The following is a 24,714-nucleotide window of genomic DNA, read 5'->3' as shown; positions in this document are numbered from 1 at the left end:
GAGTGTGTTTTAATTGTATTTTATATACAAGCGCGCTTTACAAGAGTGTTTATAAAGATTTAAAAATGAAAGGTGAATATTACGAAATGTATGCAAATGCACTCTCCATTTTAATTTTTCTTCCAAAAATATTGATGTAATTCGAATATATTTATTTGTAAAAATGTAATGCGAATTTCAATTAAATAAAAATACATTATTGATTATGTCAATAGTAGCCTATTCTTTAAAAAAACGCCAATAGTGAAAAATTCATGTGTAATACTTTTTCATTAAATTCACATATATGTTATATCTCAAACACTTTCAAGTCGTAAATTATATTGATTTTAGAATTTTAAGAGACAAATGGCTTACAACAAGTTTTAGGGACACATGGTTTTACGGGTTACAGTACAGAGCTCATTAAACAAAATGAAACTCAGTATTTTCATGGTTAGTGTATTTTAATTAAAGAAAGCTTTTAAAACAACCTAAAAATAATGAGGTTTTCCAGAGACTGAAAAGGTTGCTGAATTGTCTTTAGGTGCCAATTGTTATTGTCAGTGTGAAGTTTACTTTAGCCCGTAAACATCTTTTTTACCGTATTTATTTCCATAAGAACCAAATATTTTCGTCTGCTCCATGTCATATTATGAAGGCACATCCACCTGCCAAGGAAATAAATATTTCGCAGTGGAGTGAGGGTAAAAAACAGACATTGGTTTACGTAGAAAGGGTTAAAGAAGAAAAAAACTTAAATGATGAATATTTAGTCTCAATGCCTTAAAACAAACTTCACCCGATAGCTTGTATCGCTCAACAAAGTCGCTTTATCTGTTGAAATACTTACATGGGTAAAATTCAAATCGAATTTAAAAAACTATATTTAAAATTACGCTATATTTAATATTTTATGAATACACACGCAAGACCTGAGTCGTCGAAAACGACGATTATGAATCGAAAATATCGAGCGAATGAGCGTTACGGACCTGGCAAGAGGTCGAGGTTCATATTATATTCCAACCCGTCTTGTCGGTTTTCTAATCATAAAGAACGAATATCAAAAATAACATCATGAAACATTAACCTGTTGCTACCTCGTTACAGTGAATTAAAGGAATGGCGAAATAATAACCCGAGCACATTTGATAATCGAAAATACAATACAAACGACACGTATTAGTTATTTGTCATGAACCTTTCCCGAATGGCAAAAACTACACAAGCAGATGTATTGTCATTTACAACTATAGAGTCTGATGAGACACAAATGTAGATCCATCCGTCTGGGTATTTTCTTTTATTTAAACACAACAATTTGAAATTCATTTCATGTACGTTTATTAAAAGCATTGATGAGTTAGAATACTCGCTCTTGAAAATATCTTAACTGCATCATTTGCCCCTTCAAACACACTGCTAGGCTAAAATATATAAATTCCCAACTTTTTCTAACCTATTCAATGAGTTCTTGTTAAAAGGAAAGAGAAAATCCGTTTGAAAAAGTGAAGATGTTGTGCGCTCAAAAATATTTTTTTTGCAAACCTTCCTAGAAACGAAAAAAAGGAAAAAAAATCAAATATTGGAAATTCTTGAAGTTGTAATTCGGCTAATGAAACAGTAATGTTCTCAAACTTATAGATGCTTCATTCGTCTTACGAGATTTGGCTTTTTTTCCCCAGTGTAATACGGAAACTTACTTTTAATAGTGATGTATTGAAAACATGAAAATTTCTGATAAAGAATTTAGGCAGGCCTATACATTGTTCGGATAATGATATCTCTACCTGAATAATCTATTTCGCAGATCGATAATATAACGGTATTTTACAAGAAAGTGAAGTGAAATTAGGGTATAATACTATCTCTTGAAAATATCTTAGTCGATTTAGGCAATTTGGGCAATCCCATCCATAAATTGTTCAGATAATCAACTTTAATCGATCCTAATCATGCTGGAAATGAAACGTTGCTACCAATATGGCTATTATATTCATTTAATCATTGAATATTCATTTTACAGATCGATGAATTAACCCTATCTGACAAGACCATGAAGTGCGAAGCATTCCACAAATTTGCTGAAGTTTCCTCAATTACAAATGCAGGACTAGTATTGTTCTTCAACTGTAGTCTAACAAGTGAAAAACTGAAAGTATTTAGGCAGCGAGCTGCTGACCGTGGATTGAAAGTAAGGAGATGTAAACTTGTTAACAAAGTTTTTTTTTATAATGTTTATGTATTTTTAAATGTGAATCACACCAGATAAGTTTTAAATTACACTTTCTTTACATACAAGTATTCATCATGAGTATTATGAAGCATGTCGCGATATTTCGAAATAACTGGCAAATAAAATCACTGTGGTTTATTTTTTTCAGTTCGGGTAATTTTGTGCGATTCATGTATAACTAATTGTGAGAATGTATTCAGAGACCGATTAAGCTAATAAATACACCTTCGGACAAAACTATTTTGAAAGCCAAATTTGATTGAACGACGGAACCATGATAATCAAATTTTTATGGCTTCATAAGGATCTATATTTAATATAAAAAAAAATTACATTTTAAAGGGCACGCAATGATAATGTTCGTAATAATCTCTGGTTATTCGGTGATACAGAGACATTACAATTATCATTTTTATCAAAAGTAAATTTAATTCGGCCGCTATCATTCTAAACTGGTTGAATTTTATTGATTTGTTTCTATATAATGAGTATGAAGCTCAATAATCGACCGATTTTTTTGTGACCCCATGGACCCCATAGACTGTGATCCCCTCTGTTTTTGAACACTGACCTAAAATGTACGATTGCGTGCGCCGTTAAAGGATTTAACGCATTATAAAAACTCTATATATTATACGAGAACCAAAAGCCTGATTAATCGTAGGATGATAAAACTTGAATTAGTGATAAAATTATGTAAAATAACATATCTGTGGTACATTTATTGTCCGTAGTAGATATTTTAGTCATTGAATATACTTACTAAATAATTGTTTCTGAAAAAGGGTTAAAAACTGAAGGGGTATTGAGTGTTTTTTTCAATTCGTCACTTCATTACAAACAATGGAAATTGTTGTGATTTTTGTCATTCTTGTCAATGCTATATCATTAATTAACCAACGTGTTCAAAGAAAAATATCTGGGAATTCTTAACAAGGAAAGTTGAGATTTGAAAGACATATTTATGCAAGTATGTGCTAGATCAGGTGAGCTAGATCATCAAATTTTTTTAACCGCGGGCCGGGTATGACTCAAACTGTGTTGAAACGGGTCGGACAAATATTTTTGTCCATGCAATACAATAAATTCACAAAAGTTGGGAAATCCATTAAATTTATTCTACGATATATCTTCTACATTTCTGAGGACTTGAATATTAAATTCTATCTATATCGCTGAATGGAGATCGAGAACATCATAGGAAAACAAATATACAAGATTTCTATATTTAGACAAATATCCTGAGTTTAGCTGTTATCAAAACGTTGCAGTCATGAATTAGGAATGTTACAAAATCCGCTATTTCGCGGCGAAAAATGACGCGTCACGTCTGGTAAGTACCGTTACGCCGTGTCGGAATACCGCTGAGAGCTGAAAATCTGTCAGGATGACAAAAGTGTCTGAGCGGATGCGAAAAAGCCCATCATTACGTCACTTTACATGCCACTTTACGTCACAATGTTACGAAATAAACAAAGAAGACGATGCTTAGGAAAATTTTCCTTGAAAAAAAATTTCGCCGTTTTTGCGTGTTATTGCGGGCCGGATCCGGCCCGTGGGCCATAGTTTGGTGACTCCTGTGTTAGATTATGAAGAAGGTTGAGAATTTAGATCAAAGACGAGTCGAAACGCAAACGCTCTAGATTCTAGAAAATAAGGTCGCTCCATTTCGACGACGCATTTTTTTGCATCGAAGAAGCACATTTTGAGAATAATATATGTGCTTTTCAGCACCTCCTTTTATAAATTACAGTATAAAATAGTTCATAAATATGAAAATTATGATATGCAAAAAACTAATTACAGCACTCATCTGATATAAAAAATATTGATTATTCTTCACTTAAATTCTTCAAATAGATAAATGAGCCAAGATTTGGACTGAAACGCTCAAATTTACCCTATCTGACAATACTTACTTTTTATTTAAAAACATATACAAAAATTGAATTAAGACATGCTATCGTGCTTCATGGTATGGTGATTGACAACTTTGCGCAACAGATGCAATGATGCAATATTGTTGTTCAAATTTTTTTGTTTCAATACGTTTCAAAAATTAATCGTATTAGAGTATGTTTTAATTGTATTCTATACACAGGCGTGTTTTACGAGATTATATGTTTTGGTGTAAAATGCAAGGTAAATATTCCAAAATGTATGCGGATGAACTCTTCGTTTAAATTTTTGCATTCAGAAAGAATGGTGTAATTTAAATATATTTATTTGAGACAATATCTTGTGCATTTGAATAACTCGATAGTAATTTTGAAAAACGAACGTCAACGGTGCAAAGGTCATGTCCAATTTCATTGCATTGAATTCATGAATTTGCTATATCTCAAATCTCATATATCATATCAGCGATTGAACATATCGCGCTTTTCACATTTTTTTTTACTTTTATTGATTCCGGTATTTTACAAACCACAACGCGCACCCGATTATATGGCAAACTGTCAATAAATTGCTTAGATTGTTTTTGTTTTGTCATACATAAGGCGCAACGGGCTATAAATTCAACGATTTTTAGGGATTATCAAGTTACAGTACAAAGCTCATTGCACAAATAACTCAGTATTTTATTGGTATCGTATTTTTATCAAAGAAATTTTTCAAAACAATCAAAAACTAAATATAGAATTCGGGAGACTAAAATATCGCTAAATTTTTCTTCCGTGAATATCGGTTATGAGTCCGTAAACTTTATTTCCGCAAATTATCCCGTGTTTCGCTATTATCTCTCTGAACATATAAGTCTTGTGTCCCGAGGACGTGCCTCCAGCGTGAAAAACTTGTTATTACTTGATCTTTTTCGACATGAGACAATAAACGAACGAAATTGTCATTTTAGTCAATCACTGAACTGTTCACTGCGCTGTGTTTAACCAAAAAACGAAACCAAAAGATAGATATACTTACAACAAAATGTCTAATTCCGTGGCAGAGAAGTCTTTCGATTACACTGTGAAATGATATTTTTGAATCTGGATCAGGTTTGAAATTGGGCCATTGGCCACGAGGTAACTTAATATTACCAAGCTTGAGCATGGTAAGCGTCGCACGGGATGGGACAGAACACATTTATTTTTTCTTCGGAACGCGTAAAGCAAGTGGACTCATGAGACGAGCGGAACACGTATGAAAAATGGGACAAAGTTTTGTTCTTCAAAAAAATGTCATTAGGAGTGCGGTTTAAATATGATAGGAAGGTAACGTACTAGATCGATAATATGTATACATTGTCAAAGTCAGATATCGTTGCGCGTGTAGCTTAAGTAATATATATTAATATTACATTATATAGTGTGAAACTGAATCTAGGTTCTACATATGGCCAAAACTTGACTTTCCAATCTGGAGTCTTTATAACCCGGAAAATCCATAGCGAATGGGCTAGAGAAAAGAAGTTGGTACCTGCTATGGTTTTAAGCTTTGTTTACATCAGATATATAGACCTAGATTTTCAAAAAATTAGTATTTTTATCAAATTTTATTCAAATGGGATTCTCATGGGATGGTACAGGCATAAATTTCTATGTGAAGGGATGGGATAAACCAGCAAAACATGTCCCATGAACAATCCTGAATATTACACAAACCAAAACTCATCTCCAAGCCCTCAGTAAATAAAACATTGCATTGTAGAGCCATGTTCTATACTGAATTACGGTTTATTGTTGCCCATTTAGAACCACATAATTCCAGACTGCTGCATGTCAAGATTATACTTACAGATATACTTACAATCGAAATGTCTAATTCCGGCCAAGAGAATTCTTTCAAATATTATGTGAAATGATATTTTTGAATCTGAATTAAGTTTTAAATTGGGCCATGGGACACAAGATAACGTAATATTAACAAGTTTGTCTATGGGAAACGTCGCATGAGAAGGGACAGTACACATTTGTCTTTTCTTTGAAACAAGTGAGACAAGAGGAATCATGAGACGAGCGGAACACGTAAGACAATTGAGACAAAGTTTTGTTCGTCATAAAAATTAGCATTTTGTCATTAGAAGCGCGATTTAAACCTGATAGAAGGGTAACGTACTAGAACGATAGAATGTATACGTCATCAAAGTCAGATATCGTTGCGCGTGTAGCTTAAGTAATTGATAATAATATTGCATTATATAACGAGACCGAGGTTCTGGATAAAGACAAAACTTGGCTTTCCGATCTGGGGTTGAGTCTTTATAACCCGGAAAATTCATAGCGATTGTGCCAGAAAAAATACCGATTAACATGAATATGTATTAAACTTACACCATGTTGATCAACTATGAATATAATCATAGGTAATAATTAGTGATGAATTTAATATGTTTGTTCTTTTATGTGTTTTTTTGGATGACACATGCGCGACATTTTGTAATGAGTGTCGAATAAAATCCATTACGTTTCTTTTTCTTAGTACAGGGAGCTATGTGCAATTCAAACTAAGTGTGAGCATGTATTCAGAGTTTGATTAGGCTAATAAATACTTTTTGGACGAAACAATTTCAAATAATTCAATAAATCTGGGCGGTTCACCTTTAACCTTTAAAAATTAATTTCATCAGAGTGTGTTTTATTTGTATTCTGTTTACAGGCGTAACCTACGCAATTATATGTTATGATGTGAAATGTAAAGTCAATTTTTCAAAATGTAGGCGAAAGAATTATTCATTCAAATTTTTGCATTCAGAAAGAATGGTTTAATTTAAATATATTTATTTGGGATATTGTCTTGTGAATTTTGATCAAATAAAATGTAGGCTATTAAATAACTCAATGTTAAACTTGAAAAAAGAACGTCAACGGTGCAAAAGTCATGTATAATTCTATTGCACTGAATTCATTATATGCTATATCTCAAACCCTTTTTCAGTGCGTGAATTTTACTGATTTCATTATTTTACGGACAAAACACGCACCAGGCTATGATAAATTGAATTGATTTTTTTTTGTCATACAGAAGGGGCTTGGCCTAAAAGTGCGACGGTTTTTTGGATTATCGGGTTACATTACAAAACTCATTAAACATTCAATTTCAATAAATTGAAAATGGAATATAAAAATTTCATTTTCAACAATGACAAATCTTTTTTAACGGGTACAAAACGCCAAATACGGTTTTGCATTCTTTGAAAGGACCGAAAAAAACAACGAAAGTGTAATTTTTGGCAATCACTGAACTGTTCACTGTGATTAACAAAACAACGAGACCAACTGACAGATTTACAAGCAAAATGTCTAATTCCACCCAACAGAAGTCTTTCGAATACACTGTGGAAAAATATTTTTGAATCTGGATTCAGTTGAAATTGGGCCATGGGCCACAAAATAACTTAATATTACCAATATTGTCCATGGAAACGTAGCAGAAGGCGCTCCCGAAGTATGCGCACCAAGATGGCGCACAACCTGATAACCCCATCCTGGTACACATACTATGTTCAGGTTGTGCGCCATCTTGGTGCACATACTTCGGAAGCATCGGAAAACGTAGCTGGCGGTGGCAGAGCACACGTTTTGTTTTCTTTGGAACACATAACACAATTGGGACAAACTTTTTGTTTGTCAAAAAATTAGAATTATATCATTAGAAGCGCGGTTTAAATGTGATAGGAAGGCAACGTACTAGAACGATAGTATGTATACATCGCCAAACACAGATATTGTTGCGCGTGTAGCTTAAGTATAATAGATATTAATAACATATTCTGTCCGTATTTATTCTCCTTATATTATAATTATCCCTCTGCATGTGTATGTATTCAGCCTCAAGAAAAACGATACATATTTTTTCTCGCGCTCTGAAATTTAAGTTTTCTGGGGAAAACGAGTTATATTATAACCGTCTTGTAAGAGATGCCAAAAATAATCAAGAAGTGAATACGCAACCAAAAATTTCTAGATAAATATGCGGCATCATAAAATAGTAAAAATAAAACGACGAACACCATAAATGCACGACAATTATTGTTAAGACAATGTTGAATGCGAAATCTGTTGCGGACAATACATATCGCCACCGAATTGCCGAATTGCCAAGTCATTTTTTTTTTTTTTATAAAATAGTTATTTATGTAATGCTGCGCGCGCACCTGTCTGTTAACTCAGATTTTATCCCAAGAATTCCGAACCCCATGAAAATGAAGATTTTGTGTGGCATGCTTATTCTTGCTATTGTTTCCTCATAATGAATTGTCATTGTTTAACGCAGGAATATTGTGACGTCACCAAAGCAAAATAAGATCTGCGAGGTATTTTCGAGTTTTTGCATCTTAGATTCTAGCTTAGCGCTTATAAATTTGAAATTTATACTCCAGTGTAGAAAAGTGTGCAATGGTGATATTCACTATGTTAGTCCAATTCACATTGATTGGCTTTTATTCAAGGGTGCATTGCTCTTTTATTCTTTATATTTTTTCTATATGGAAAGCCTTATTTTAGGTACAAGAGCAGAGCGCGGTATATTGATGACATATATGTTTTGAACATAAAAATAATGTTATTGAAACAGATAAGTTTTTTTTTTGGATTAGACATCGTAGACACTGGGAATTACGTTTGTTTTTCAAATGTTTGGTTCACAGGACTGGTGTATATAGTGAAGTTGCAAAATTGCGTATGTCCCCAAGTCATAGGCACATTTATGCGTAAGAGGGGCGCGGTTTGAAACTGATAGAAAACTGATAGGCATAAATTGCCATGGAATGGGATTGAACAAAAAATATGTCTCATGCTCAAGTCAGAATATTACGTAATATTAACGCATTGTCAGGCCTCAAAGAACTCAGTGAAGACACCACTTTCAAATCGCACGCATTGTAGTATGTATAATAGACCATATTCATTAAAAAGCCATCCTACGCGCAAAAAGAAAAGTGATATAAAAAAACCTTTTATTACATTAGCTCTTATGGGGAATGTGATCACCAGAGCAGAAATTTGCATTTTTTGTAATTTTCTAGATGTCTTTCATTGTGTACGTGAGCAGTTTTGAGAATAGAATATTTTTTACAACTTTTTTGATATTTTTATTATGATAAACATGGTCAAGATTTTTAATAATCGTTCATTGAAATTTTAATGAGCGCAGTGTTTCTGTTGACGTCATTCTCACTAGACCATGAGATTCTGCCAACGCGCCATGCTCTGTCGGATATGCGCTCCAACTGCTTGTGATAACAGAATACCGGTACCGGGATCACAACTGGCGTTCAACGAAAGACCTATTTTGGTTTTTATTGGATGTTATATGTTTCATGAATTCCATGTAACTATGTACATTTCTGGTACACATTTCAAAATCCAATGGCCTAACTCAGTTCATATGTTGACACCATGTACCTATCTCAAAATTGGTGATGTTCAGGGCTGGATTTAGATTATGAGACCATGGCCCTTTATAATTTTGAGCTCATAATTTCTCTCTAAACAACACCACATTTAATTGCTTAAAATTTGAAAATATGAAAAAATTAAACTTTTCATTCTCCCCATTTATGGGTGTGAATTTTTAATTAAAAGAATAAAAGTTTACTTGAGGCAGTTTTGCTTTCAATTTCTTTGATCACACATAGAAACTTCCAGCAGAATGCGCATAATAATAATTTCCCTTATTATGATGCAAACGACGCAACAATGGCTGTTTACAATGTGGTTGAAACCAGTTGTGTACAGAATTTTCTACTCTAAAAAGCTTGATGTATATATATACTTTTCGTAGGGTTTAAACTTGTCAAGTTTTCAAAAGAATTACAAACTTCGAAACCGAATTTCGAGGCTCTAGGTTTCAGCCTGCCTAGCTTATTGGTAAATCCAGTCCTGGTGATGGTCCCTACAGCAAATTTCTGGCCCTAATCACTCAGCAGATTGAAATAAATGGTTTTCAGCATTTATTAGCAAAGATAGATATTTTAATTAAACATATAGTTCAACTTAAAGCCTGTTCAATATATTATAAATATATGTCCTATTATTACTGCATTGTGAGAAGGCTTTCCGCACTATCAAGTCTATAAGGTTTTAGCGTCTTCCAATGTCTCAGATGGAAACTTCAGTCTTCATTTCGCATATTCTTTTCATTAATGCCATTAGCATTTGAAGCTTGACTGATTCCAATGTACCTTTTCCTGTAAAATCCTAAACGTGACTTCAAATTTTTTTCTCACTTCAATCATCACATGTTTGAATACTCGAGCTGACTTCTACTGATTTGTTATTGATTTACAATTTTTTTTTTATAAATTAACTGTCGTACTTGCTAAGTGTACACTAAGTGAAAATCTAGTGTACAAAAAAAAAGCAGTGGTTTAATAATGGACTACATTTTTAACCGAATCCAAAAATATTCCGTAACTTAGTCAACCCTTCCTCCAAGGAGTTTTTGTTAAATTGTTCAAACATCTTAATTAACTGTTAATCTTGATAGCAAACATGGGGGCAGGGGATGAGCTGACTGTGATGGTCGTATCGCTCCCCAGTCTATACCGAATAACTGAGTGTTTTTAAGTCTATAAAATTTTTATTGATTTAATGCTTGTGTTCTGGTTGACAAAATAACTCTCCCTGTCGTATTCAGTCATGTTTTTAACCTAGTTACGAGACCGGTATTGTACCACTATAGGTTGGAGATATTCATCTTTTTTGTATACCGGTACCGTACAACTTGTCCTGCCTATTGGCAGGATGGCCAACATTTTTGTTCGTAGGCCTATTTCAGTATTTACTAAATAATTTAGTTTTCACTTCTTGCAGCCTTGGTACTGTACCGGTAGTTTAAATAACACGTCAGCATGCCTTCAGTAAATGATTGCTAGCTGTACAGGTATAAATGCGTAAAACCAGTGAACAAACGTGATAGAAACGGTATGGGTTATAGATTGTCAATGTTAAACGCTTCCAGTATCGCTACCGTACCCAAAGCGACATTTGCAGCGCATATCCCACAGAGCACGGCGCGTTGGCAGAATCTCATGGTCTAGTAAGAATGACGTCATCGGAAGCACCGCGCTCATTAAAACTTTAATGAACGATTATCAAAAATCTTGATCATGTTTATCATGATAAAAATAGCAAAAAAGATTTAAAAATTATTCTGTCCCCAAAACTGCTCACGTATACAATGAAAGATATGTAGAAAGATACAAAAAATGCAAATTTCTGCTCTGGTGATCACATTCCCCATAAGAGCTAATGTTGAAAAAAAAAATTTTACATCACTTTTCTTTTTGCGCGTAGAATGGGTTTTTAATGAATAAGGTCTATTGAACCCCCGTCCTTTGTTCCCCATAAGCACCAAGTAATTTCAGACTTCTTGATGTCAAGATTAATGAAGCCCGTCATTTCGCCAACGTTACCCTTTGTCAGCAAATGGTTCCCAGCATCTTTTGACACCTTCCATAAAAAAAACTTCTTTTTTCTCCCTGTTCAAACGTGCAAGAATTACCAATCAAGTATCTCTAAAATCAATTTTTAGGTCTCTTTCCGCGTGATGTTGCTAAAGAGCGATAATGTCCTTCTGAACTGTTTGTACTTTAATATCTTGGTATCATTTATATCCTAAATGTCATGCTCGATGATCCATAATTTTTTTTGTGATGCCATAGATATACCGTAATGTGCTTGTTTTTAAACACTGACCGATAAGTATGTCTGCGTTCGCCGCAAACGATTTAACACACTATGAAAAATCTATATATTTTACGCGAACAATGAGCCTGATCATTTCCTAGGAATATAAAACGTAAGAGATGTTTGAATACAATGATGTAAATTACCAACATTTATCAATCAATGCATTAATCAATGCATTAATCTAAAAATATTTTAAAACAATCAAAAATTAAATAAAAGATTAGGGATATCCAAAAGTCGCTAAAGTTTTTTGCCGTTAATATCGGTTGTAAGTCAGTAAATTATATTTCCTCAAATTATCCCGGGTCTCGCTATTATTCCTTTGCACATCTATGTCTTGTGACCCGAGGACGTTCCCCCAGCGTGAAAACTTGTTACTACTTTATCATCTTTGACATGGAGTGAAGTCAAGATAAATTTGCGTCTCCTAATAGAAGAAAAATACTATACGAGAATAATTAATAATTTTGAAATCATTGTTTAACCCAAATATTTCAAACATTTTCCCCCAAAAAATTCAAAACATTTCTTCCGCATTGACGACAATCACTTTGGCGGTAAATGTATATAAATATTCTGCTACTTAGATTTGGCTGTTTAATCTTTTGGATTCTTATTATTAAATTCGATAGAAACTCATGGTTTTACTTTTGGATTATGCAATTTCAGTAAATTGAAAATGAAATATAAATATTTCTTTTTCTACAATGACAAATCTTTTTAAATGGGTACAAAGCGCCAAATACGGTTTTGCATTTCTTAAAAGAAACAAGAGACTAACGAAAGTGTCGTTTTTGGCAATCACTGAACTGTTCACTGTGTTTAACCAATCAACGAAACCAACTGATATACAGTACTTAAAGGCTAAATGTCCAATTTCGTACTTTGTTCCCCATAAGCACCAAGTAATTTCAGACTTCTTGATGTCAAGATTAACATTACCCATAAGAGCTAATGTTAAAAAAAAAAATTTTACATCACTTTTCTTTTTGCGCGTAGAATGGGTTTTTAATGAATAAGGTCTATTGAACCCCCGTCCTTTGTTCCCCGTAAGCACCAAGTAATTTCAGACTTCTTGATGTCAAGATTAAAAAAGCCCGTCATTTCGCCAACGTTACCTTTTGTCAGCAAATGGTTCCCAGCATCTTTTGACACCTTCCATAAAAAAAAATTCTTTTTTTTCCCTGTTCAAACGTGCAAGAATTACCAATCAAGTATCTCTGAAATCAATTTTTAGGTCTCTTTCCGCGTGATGTTGCTAAAGAGCGATAATTTCCTTCTGAACTGTTTGTACTTTAATATCTTGGTATCATTTATATCCTAAATGTCATGCTCGATGATCCATAATTTTTTTTGTGATGCCATAGATATACCGTAATGTGCTTGTTTTAAACACTGACCGTTAAGTATGTCTGCGTTCGCCGCAAACGATTTAACACACTATGAAAAATCTATATATTTTACGCGAACAATGAGCCTGATCATTTCCTAGGAAGATAAAACGTAAGAGATGTTTGAATACAATGATGTAAATTACCAAAATTTATCAATCAATGCATTAATCAATGCATTAATCTAAAAATATTTTAAAACAATCAAAAATTAAATAAAAAATTAGGGATATCCAAAAGTCGCTAAAGTTTTTTGCCGTGAATATCGGTTGTAAGTCAGTAAATTATATTTCCTCAAATTATCCCGGGTCTCGCTATTATTCCTTTGCACATCTATGTCTTGTGACCCGAGGACGTGCCCCCAGCGTGAAAACTTGTTACTACTTTATCATCTTTGACATGGAGTGAAGTCAAGATAAATTTGCGTCTCATAATAGAAGAAAAATACTATACAAGAATATTTATTATTTTGAAATCATTGTTTAACCCAAATATTTTCCAAAAAAAAATTCGAAACAATTCTTCCGCATTGACAACAATCACTTTGGCGGCAAATGTATATAAATATTCTGCTACTTAGAATTGGCTGTTTAATTTTTTGGATTCTTATTATTAAATTCGATATGAACTCATGGTTTTACTTTTGGATTATGCAATTTCAGTAAATTGAAAATGGAATATATCTTTTTGTACAATGACAAATCTTTTTAAATGGGTACAAAACGCCAAATACGGTTTTGCATTCCTCAACAAAAAATAAAAATAACGGACTTGTCGTTTTTGGCACTCACTAATATTATAACGTGACCCCATTGTTTGTAAACACTGAATTAAAAAGTATGATTAGGCGCGCCGTTAACCGGCTTAAACGCGCTATAAAAGATCTATACATTTCACGCGAGCCGAAAGCCTGATTAATCTTAGGAAGGTAAGATCTATGTATGGATATGATCATGTAAATTAAAATATCCCTGGTACATTTATTGTCTGTTGACAATAAATGATCTTTTAGTAATTGAGTGTTTTGTTTAAATTTCAACTCCATAACAAACAAAAAACAATATTGTTGCGGTTTTTGTCATTCTCGTCAGAGCTATTTCACTAGCGAACTTGGTCAACGAAAAAAATATGAGAATTTTTAGCAAGAAATTTTTGTTGCACGACATAGATTTGTGATTTTGTGCTTCATCAAAAACGATGTAGACAGTTGAAATTTATAGAAAAAAAAGTCCAAATGCAAACGCTCAAAAAATATGGACGCCCCATTGCGATAACGGTATTATTCTTACTTTTTAGCGCTATTTTTTTCACAATTATAAGTTCACAATTATAAGTAATTAATATATACAAAAACAATTTGCGATAAAAAAAAATATTAATTATGATTCTTATTGATTTCTTCAAATTGAAAACTGAACAAAGATTTCGACTGAAACGTTGAATATTATTGTAAATAACCGGGATGACAAACCACGGACCCGCGGGTCACAATGTGACGCACCGCGTTTTATTTGTGACCTGCTAAGGCACGAATAAAAAAAAATATAATGCTAACATATCAGTGATAACATTGATAAACCCGCCCTAAAGTAATCTAACAATAACTAAACTATTATAATGTACCGTCAGTTGGGCAGTCAGGGCGGCGATCGCTCATATTCAAATTGCTAAATTTCCGGGCTGGAAAGGTAAATTTCAAAACCCCCAATCTTTGACGCATGACTGCACCGTTGTGTACCGTTATTCAGCTATTGACTCTGACATCGTTTATGACATAACAATGGAATTGATCTGTTCAATTCTCGCAACGTCTTGTCTCTTTCGGGAGCGCAACTGCAGACTGTTTTACGAACTATATGCTACTTTGCATTTTATTACTTTCTCGCCTATAATGCCGTATAGAAAACAAAATCTTTCATATTATACTTGAAATGAAAACCTAAAAATCTAAAATAAAAATGAAGCAGTGTAAATGTGCCTTGATGTCGTTGAAAGCTGATTGAAATATATAACAGTATCAGAGTGGAATTCTCACCAAACTCTTAGGAACCGTAAAATGATTTGCCGCATCATCCTAAACGTTTTTGGTAATTCATATGCAAGATTACTCAAACGTCTGAGCGCAATTATACAGAAGTTTAGGTGTAAAAAAATAAATCTCACTTCTTTTAGAAGTACTTACAAAATTATTGGATTCTGTTAATTGGTGTCACCCTTTTACCTATATTTATGATTGCTTTAATCGGACATGCCAGTTAGAACCACGTGACGTATACGACACAAAAGTATGTTTACAATCTATTCAGATACGCGACTTATTTTAGAGAAATAGTACAAACCATCATTAATTATTGTTAGAATATTGTAGGTATTTAATTTATTTCACAAGAGGAATACGCATTTAAATTTTATTACATTTGAGCAAAAAATATATTGCATTCGGGATAACTACAACAAGATCATTGTTATATTAAAATTAATAGTTTTATTATATATTTTGCAGATCAATTTTTTGTACCTAGCAGACAAGATCATGGAGCCAAAAGCATTTCATGAATTCGCTCAAGTTGCCTCGACTGTTGAAGCAGGAAAAGTGCAGTTTGATGTGTGTAATCTGACAAGTGAAAAACTGAATGCATTTGCACAAGGAGCAACTGATTTTGGTTTGAAAGTAAGAAGTTGAAATAATGTTGTCAATGTTTTGAAATGTTTTGCATTCCGAAAGTTCAGTATAGATTGAATGAAATATGATATTATAATGCATTCTGAAACTCGATCTTTTAAAAAATACCTATTAAATACGACAATAATATTTTTTAGGAAGAATTTCAACTCAGTGAATATCGTGCCCAATTCATTATATTAAAATTCACGAATATATGAAAATATTTCTATCTTCGTATATGATTATGGCGCGTTACTTATCGCATTTTTGACATTTATGTAACTAAATGAGTTTTATTGATATCCGTATTTGGGGACCATAAGGCGCAACGTATAATAAGGCGCACTCTCTAAAATTGCCCAAATTGGATTTAAGGCGCACCAGGCTATAAAGCGCAACGGATAATGAGGCGCACATTCTGAAAATTGCTCAAACTGGATTTTTTGCAAACTTACGGCGCATCGGGCTAGGCGCAACTATTTTAAAGAATTATCGGGATACATTACGAGGCTAATAAATAACCCAACTCTACGAATGTTTTCCTGAATATTGTATTTTATTAAAGGAAAACAATCAAAAAAAAAAAAGTTAAATTGAATTTAGGAAAGACTGAAAAAATGCTAATAACGGCATTCTACTGCAATTTTTCTGAATGCCGATTGTTTTCGTCAGCGCGGCTTTTTACTTAATAAATAAATACCTTATTTTTGTATTTATTCTTTTTATATCACACGTTTTCATCGACATCGAAAAAATTGCTTAGATTGTTTTTGTTAATAGCGTCACGTGATATAAGTTCAACTGTTTTTAGGCATTATCGGGTAACAGTACAAAGATCATTACACAAATAACTTTTTAAATAAATATAATATTTTATAGATAAATATTTATAATATTTTTTATATTTAACTAAATATTTTTATAGTTATTGTATTTTAATCAAAGAAATCATTCAAAACAACCAAAAATTGAATAAAGGCTTCGAGATACTAAAAATTCTCTAAAACTTTTTGCCGTTAACATCGGTTACTCATGAGACCAGCGGAACACGTAAGACAATTAGTACAATTTTTTATACTAGAAATACGTTTTGTTCGTCAACAAAATGATCATTAAATTATTAGAGTCACGGTTTAAACCTGAAAGAAGATAACGTAATAGAACGATACTATGTATCCATCGTCAAAATCAGAAATTGTTGCGCGTATAGCCAGAATCGGCGCTCCCGTAGAATGTGAACCAAGATGGCGGACACCGAAATATAGTATGGAATATAGTTGACGATCATTTTATTTCAATTTTCAATCTTTCTAGTTCTATTACGAATTCGGGTACTAGCCAAGTGACTCCCGTAGTATTTGCACCTGAAATTATGGCCTAACCCTAACGTGGTACACATGCTACGTTCCGGTGTCCGCCATCTTAGTTCACATACTACGGGAGTACAACCAAACCTAGGTTTCGGATTAGGACAAAACTTGGCTGTCCGATCTGGGATGGAGTCTTCATAAGCCATAAAATCCATAGCGATTGGGCCAGAGAAAAGATGTTGGTTACCTGCTCTGATTATAAACTTTTCTTCTCTCTCTTTAACGATGTGGGCTGTCGAAACAAAATTTTCAACTTCTCTTCTATTTCCGTAAAAAGTATTTTTCCTACCCCTTTCAACGAAACAAGACTGGCAATCTGAATGCAAACTACGAATTTTTTATCTCATCAGAGAGTGTTTTAATTGTATTCTGTATACAGGCATGCTTCACGAGAATATATATCATGATGTGAAATGCAAGGTAAATATTCCAAAATGTATGCGAATGAACTCTCCATTCAAATTCTCGCCTTCAGTAAAAATAGGGGAAATTTAAATATATTTATTTGGGATAATATCTTGTGCATTTAACTCAATAGTAATATTAGGAAAGAACGTCAAGGGTGCAAATATCATGTCCAATTTTATTGCATTGAATTTATGAATATGCTATATCTCAAACCTCATATATTATATCAGCGATTCAACATATCGCGCTTTTGACATTTTCCAACTCCGCAAAATTTGATGATTCCAGACTTTTACGGAACACAACGCGCACCCGGTTATATGACGCATTGTCAATAAATTTCTAAGATTGTTTTTGTTTTAACATACATATGGCTATACTTCAACGATTTTTCTGGATTGTCGGGTTAGAGTACAAAGCTTATTACACAAATAACTCAATATTTTTATTGTTATTATTTTGAATCTTCCAAAGCAAATAAAAATGAAATAACGGATTCGAGATACTAAAAAGTCGTTATACCTTTTTCCCGTGAACATGAGTTACTGATGATACGAGCGGAACACTAAGACAATTGGGACAATTTTATATAATAGGACTACGTTTTTTTCGTCAACAAAATTTACATTACGTTATCAGGGACGCGATTTAAACCTGATAGAAAGGTAACGTACGAGAACGATACTATGTATCCATCGTCAAAGTCAGAAATTGTTGCCCGTATAGCCAGAATCGGCGCTCCTGTAGTTTGTGAACCAAGATGGCGGACAACGGGATATAGTATAGACAGGGAAGGCGAACCTTTTTCAATGAATGAGTCAAAAATTATATTTTTATCGCGGAACCGAAGAGAATGGGTCACAGATATTTAATCAATGTTTGCATCTATAAGAAACTTCTGGTATGTTCTCTTTACTTAATAACTTCTATATGGTTGTGTGTGTGGGTGCGTGTGAGCGTGTGTGAAATATCTCAATTATTTTAGGTGAGTGAACACGTTCCACATCTTCTTGGCAAAACCTTCCATCTTATATACATTCTGTACGTTTTAAACCTTATCTAAGATTTTGTTCGCTCTCCTGATTTCATAATCAGTTTTTATTTATTTATTTTTTACATTCATTTTATTGTTTTGCTGATTATGGAGTCGAAATAAACTTATACTTATACTTATCTTATAAGCTTCTGTTGGTGTTGGAGTAGTTTTGGGCTTTACTTATGCAGCACTTCTATCAGAACTTTTATGGCACTCGATTTAATGAAATTAGAGTACGATAACACGCATACGAATTACCAAAATCGTTTAGGATGATGCAATAAATTATTTTACGGTTCCAAAGAGTTTGGAGGAAATTCCACTGTGAGTTTTATATTTTTCGATTAGTTTTCAACGACATAAGGGCCATTTTACACTGCCCCATAGTTATTTCAGATTTCTAGGTTTTTATTTCAAGTCTAAAAGATTTTGTTTTCCCAACGGCATTGTAGGCGAGAAACTAATAAAATGCGAAGTAGCATCTAGTTCTCGTATAACCCCTAAAACGGTCTGCAGATTCACCCCCGAAAGAGTCAAGACGTTGCGAAAAAGGGAACAGATCAATCGAATTCTTATGCCATAAACGATGTCAGAGCCAATAGCTGAATAACGGTACATAGCGGTGCAGACATGCGTCCAAGATTAGGGGTTTTGAAAATTACCATAACGGCCTGAAAATTCACAATTTGCATATGAGCGATCGCAGCCTTGACTTCCCAACTGGCGATACAATATATTAGTTTAGTTATTGTTAGATTAATTTATAGCCGGTTTTATCACTGATATGTTAGCATTTATTTTTATTTTATTCGTGCCTTGGCGGGTCACGAACGAAACACGACTTTGTGACCCGCGGGTCAGTGGTTCGCCATCCCTGGTATAGAATATAGTAGGCCATAATTTGATTTCAATTTTTCTTATTTTAGTTCTATTACGAGTTCAGGGACTAGCCAAATGACTACCGTAGTATTTGCACCCGAAATGATGTCCTAACCCTAATCTGGTACACATACTACGTTCCGGTGACCGCCATCTTAGTTCACATACTACGAAAGTACAACCAAACCTAGGTTTCGGATTAGGAAAAAATTTGGCTTTCCGATCTGGGATGGAGTCTTCATAAGCCATAAAATCCATAGCGATTGGGCCAGAGAAAAGAGGTTGGTTACCTGCTCTGGGTATGACATACTTTGTGTACATCAAATAAATAGATGTTTATAACATGTAACTTAGGCAAATGGTCCAGGAATTACCCGGATCAACCGAATTATTGGAAATACTCTATAAACACGAAATTGATTATTGCTGAATGAGCAGACTTCCTGAGAAATAGAATAACTGAGCAGGAATGATACTAAATTGTCATAGTTAGATAATTCCTATTAATTTATAAAGATTAGAAAGTCACGTAATTTGTCATTTTGCGTCTATGTACTATCTAATTGTACATGAAGTCCTATTTAATAGACACCAAACCTAAATTTATAGAAATTCATTATTTTTTGAATTGTATTCGAATGGGAATCTCACGGGCTGTGATGGTACGTACATAAATTGCCATGGAATGGGATTGAACAAAAATATGTCCCATGGTCAAGTCAGAATATTACGTAATATTAACGCATTGTCAGGCCTCAAAAAAACTCAGTGAATACACCACTTTCAAATCGCACGCATTGGAGTATGTATCATTGAACCCCCGTCCTTTGTTCCCCATAAGCACCAAATAATTTCAGACTTCTTAATGTCAGGATTAATAAAGCCCATCATCTCGCCAACGTTACCCTTTGTCAGCAAATGGTTCTCAGGGACTTTTGAAACATTCCATAAAAAAACATTCTTTTTCGCTCTGTTTAATAGTGCTACAAATTACCAATCAAGTATCTCTGAAATGAATTTGTAGGTCTCAATCCACGTGATGTAGCTAAAGAGCAATACATTCCTTCTCTCTCTTTAATGAAGTGGGCTGTTGAAACAAAATTTTCAACTATCTTATCTATTTCCGTAAAAAGTATTTTTCCTTTTCCTTCCCCTTTCAACGAAACAAGACTGGCACGAATTATCGATCGTGGAAGTCGCATAGTTGTAAACGCATCAGGATTTTACTACGATGTGATAAGTTTATTGTCAATGACGCAAAAACACTAATTATGAATCATTAGAAAAGGTTTTTCAGTCTCTTCACGTTATAGTTCATTCAAGAAAGAAGTAACAGGCTTTCTTTTTATTGCGGTGGGTCAAAAATATTTTTTTTTTCTTTTGCATCACTATAGTATACAAAGATGTGAATGGGAAGGTCTGTTTACTTTCCCAAATTGCGTTCTATCTGGCTTTCTCAAATGAGACATTAGTGAAATTTTGAATTGAAATAAGATGGGATACAATTTAAAAAGATGCCGAGGCTGTTTGCTCTCAGGTTTTCCCAAGAACTCTGACGTCATAAACGTATTCTCGGATTTAATGTCTCTTAAATGGAGTAACCCCAGTTGTTGTTACAATATCTCCTTTGTTGTGAATATAAACTTGAAAGCAATAATTCCTATGTAGAGTGCCCACTATAGTACCCAATACATCAGTTCTTGTCCAGTAGGAGATTACAATATCCGATTACGTTACCTACTTTATAAGTATATATAAGAAATTCCAAAACCCACATGAAACATTTTTATTTCTGTGACGTATACTCTTGTTTAGTAAAATATTACCAGATCATACATTGGGAAGACATAAAGTAATGACGATCAATAACTCTGCTGTCATCATAGAACTTTTAACGTGAACAGCGATCGCGGAAAATTGGAATGCATTGGAATGCGTTGCGAGCTTAAAAGTTCGGGATGCACTGCTCTAACATACCACGACTATCTGCGGATATAAAAATATCAGATAAACTGCCGGAATATACTTAGTTTTGGTACCTATTTTAGATACGGGTATATTTAAAATATATTGATACGGGTAACTTTGAAATGTCTTGCTTTATTGTTTCCAACTCAACCCGCTGTTGACTTGACAAAATATAGGCATTACCCCTCTGAAATACCACCGCATTCCGCGGATATTAAAATGTGAGGTAAAGTGCCAGAATATTTTTATTCGATTTCGTGAATTCGACAAATCTGATCTGTTCTTGCAACACTGACTTAGCTCATCTTTAAAGATTTTAACATTTTAAAAATCTCCACGTCTGCAAAAAAACCACGCAGAGTAAAATTCATTTTAGTACTCTGAAAATCGGTTGAATTAACTTTACATTAATTATCTTATATATCAGGCGCCGTCGGTTGTTTTGGAATTGTTCAAAAAGTACATCGCGCGCACGGAAGCCACTCAATTAAAATGTGTGTCGTTGGCACCAGAAATTTCTCAGTTTTCTATTTCTACAACAGCGTTTCGAACCTGTCACGGGCCATCTAAATCCAAACTTGTATCTGTTCAATTTTTAGTATTTTATATTGGCGCTCTAAAACCTAGATTTAAGTTGCTTGCCGATTTACTCCTTTATTTATCTTTAGCATCTCGTCGCTGATGACTATATAATAACTCGTTTTTCTCAATGGTTCCACAGTTCCGTATACAAGACCTATGTATGTTGAGGAAAATTTGTGATTTGAGGAGTCAACTCGAGATGACGAAAACAATCGGCAATTTAAAATGAAATAGTCGAATTTTTCACTATCGTAATAATTCCGTTTGTTCACAGTTAAAGTATATTTTATATGTAAAAAAAAAAGAAAGTGTCTAAATCTAGAAGCCTGCTCGCAGGCCGGATAAAAAGTTGCAGCGGGCAGAATGTGGCCCGCGGGTCGCAACTTGCCCAGGCCTGATCTAGAGTCAAGTCATGACTTAGGGTTAAATTTCCTACCTGATATAATAGGGTGGGCCGTTGGTATTGGGTAGTTCATAGTAGACTAAAATTAAAAAAAAAAGATAGACAGTGATTTGACCTGTTTGAAGGCTAAAGTGAAAAAATAACTGAAATGGCGAAGAGTTAGTTTCAATCACCCTAAAACGAACATCACAAAATAGTTTGCATCGCTCAGCACGGTCATTCTCGGTTTGCGGGGACATCGTAACTCAGCAAAAGACGAAGTCAAACATCATAATACACGACTAATTCAGATATAGTATGTGTGCGAGAGCCGCTTTTCCACTGTCCCATCGGATGTACAACCATGGCCCAACTTTACCGACGGTTAATTGGCGAATGAAATGATGATATAGGGAAATATTGTAAATACAGTATGAAGTGATATTTTGCTTTAATCATTATTTGGTCGTTTGAAATACTGTTAGTATAAAATTAAATCGAGGGTGAGCAATTATATTTAAATTTAGCGGGAATTTAGGATTAGAGAATACATGTGCAGGACTTGGATGGTCGAAAACGACGTCTATGAATCGGAAATATTCAGAGCGTGAGCGTTATGGATCGGACTAAGGGTCAAGATTCATATTATAGTTAAACCGTCTTATCGTTTTGCTTATCCCAAAAATAAACATCAGATATAAACTCCCCCGTTATATAAACCCGTTGCGACAGCTCTACATTAAATGAAGTTGATGACGAAATTATGAACCTTAAATGAGAATCAATCAATTTTAATAAAAATACAAAACAAACGTACCTAATTAGTTATTTTCCCTAAACTTTGTCTGAGTGGCATCAATTACAGAAGCAAATGTATTGAGATTTCACAACTAAAGTCTGGTAAGAGGCAATTGTGAATCCATTCGACTGAGTATCTCTTTATTTCATCACAATAATTCAAATTTTCTTTTTTGTACGTTTAATAAAACCATAGTTAAGGTATAATACTATCTCTTGAAAATACCTTAATTTGATAATGTGCCCTTTCAATCACACTGTAAGACTAAAAAATATTAGTTATTGGCTTTTTAACATGGTCAGTGATTTTTTGAGGAAAAAAAAGGGAAAGCCCGATTAAAACGGGAACGGTGTTTTGCTCTGACAATGATACTTCTTGCGATCAGTATTTCTAAACACGACGAAATAAAAACAATCTGAAAGTTTAGTAGTGAAGTTTTAATTTGGCCGGTAATGCATAGTGGTTCTCCAAATTATGTACGAATCGTTCAGATTACGGTGTAATACGGAAACTTACTTCTAGAATAAACTGTTGTATTATAAATCTTTCAAATTTTATGCTGAAGAATTTGGGCAATCCCATCCATAAATTGTTCAGATAATCATCTCTAATTGATCCTAATCATGCTGGAAATGAAACGTTGCTACCAATATAGCTATTATATTCATTTGATCGTTGAATATTTATTTTACAGATCGGTGAAATAACCCTATCTGACAAGACCATGAAGTGCGAAGCATTCCACAAATTTGCTGAAGTTGCCTCAATTACAAATGCAGGACAAGTATCGTTCTTCGACTGTAGTCTTACAAGTGAAAAACTGAAAATATTTAAGCAGGGAGCTGCTGACCGTGAATTGAAAGTAAGGAGATGTAAACTTGTTAACAAAGTTTTTTTTTATTATGTTTATGTATTTTTAAAAGGAGAATCACACCAGATGAGCTTCAAATTACACTTTCTTTACATACAAGTATTTATCATGAGTATTTATTAAATTAACACCATGCTTATCAACTATGTAGTCATAGTTTGTTCCTTCAAATTATTGGATGAAGCATGTCGCGATATTTCGGAATGATTGGCGTATGAAACCACTCTGGTTTCTTTCCTTTAATTCGTGTAGTTTTGTGCGATTTATGCATGTATAACTAATTGTGAGAATGTATTCAGAGACTGATTAAGCTAATAGATACACCTTTGGACGAAACTATTTTGAAAGCCGCCAAATTTGATTGAACAACGGAAACATGATAATCAAAATTTCATGGTTTCACAAGGACCTATATTTAATATAAAAATTAAATTTAATTATAAAGGGCGCGCAATTATAATGTTCGTAATAATCTCTGCTTATTCGGTGATACAGAGGCATTACAATTATCAT

General features: G+C 33.7%; 1 protein-coding gene across 6 annotated transcripts in view; it reads left to right on the top strand.

Annotated features, from left to right (window-relative positions):
• The window catches only part of LOC144431963 (uncharacterized), an 84,264-nt gene that overhangs the window by 37,347 nt on the left and 22,203 nt on the right, over positions 1-24,714 (top strand). For all 6 annotated transcript variants that reach the window (XR_013480312.1, XM_078119867.1, XM_078119857.1 and 3 more), the window contains 3 exons: positions 2,009-2,176; positions 15,745-15,912; positions 24,025-24,192. Coding sequence is in view for 5 of the 6 variants with exons in the window: in XM_078119867.1 (XP_077975993.1) it covers positions 2,009-2,176; positions 15,745-15,912; positions 24,025-24,192 (504 nt within the window). In the remaining variant the exon portion in view is untranslated. The remainder of the gene's footprint in view (positions 1-2,008; positions 2,177-15,744; positions 15,913-24,024; positions 24,193-24,714) is intronic.

Source organism: Styela clava, chromosome 2 (assembly GCF_964204865.1).
Source record: "Styela clava chromosome 2, kaStyClav1.hap1.2, whole genome shotgun sequence".
Classification (NCBI taxonomy): domain Eukaryota; kingdom Metazoa; phylum Chordata; class Ascidiacea; order Stolidobranchia; family Styelidae; genus Styela; species Styela clava.
This window is presented reverse-complemented; position numbering and strand designations above follow the sequence as displayed.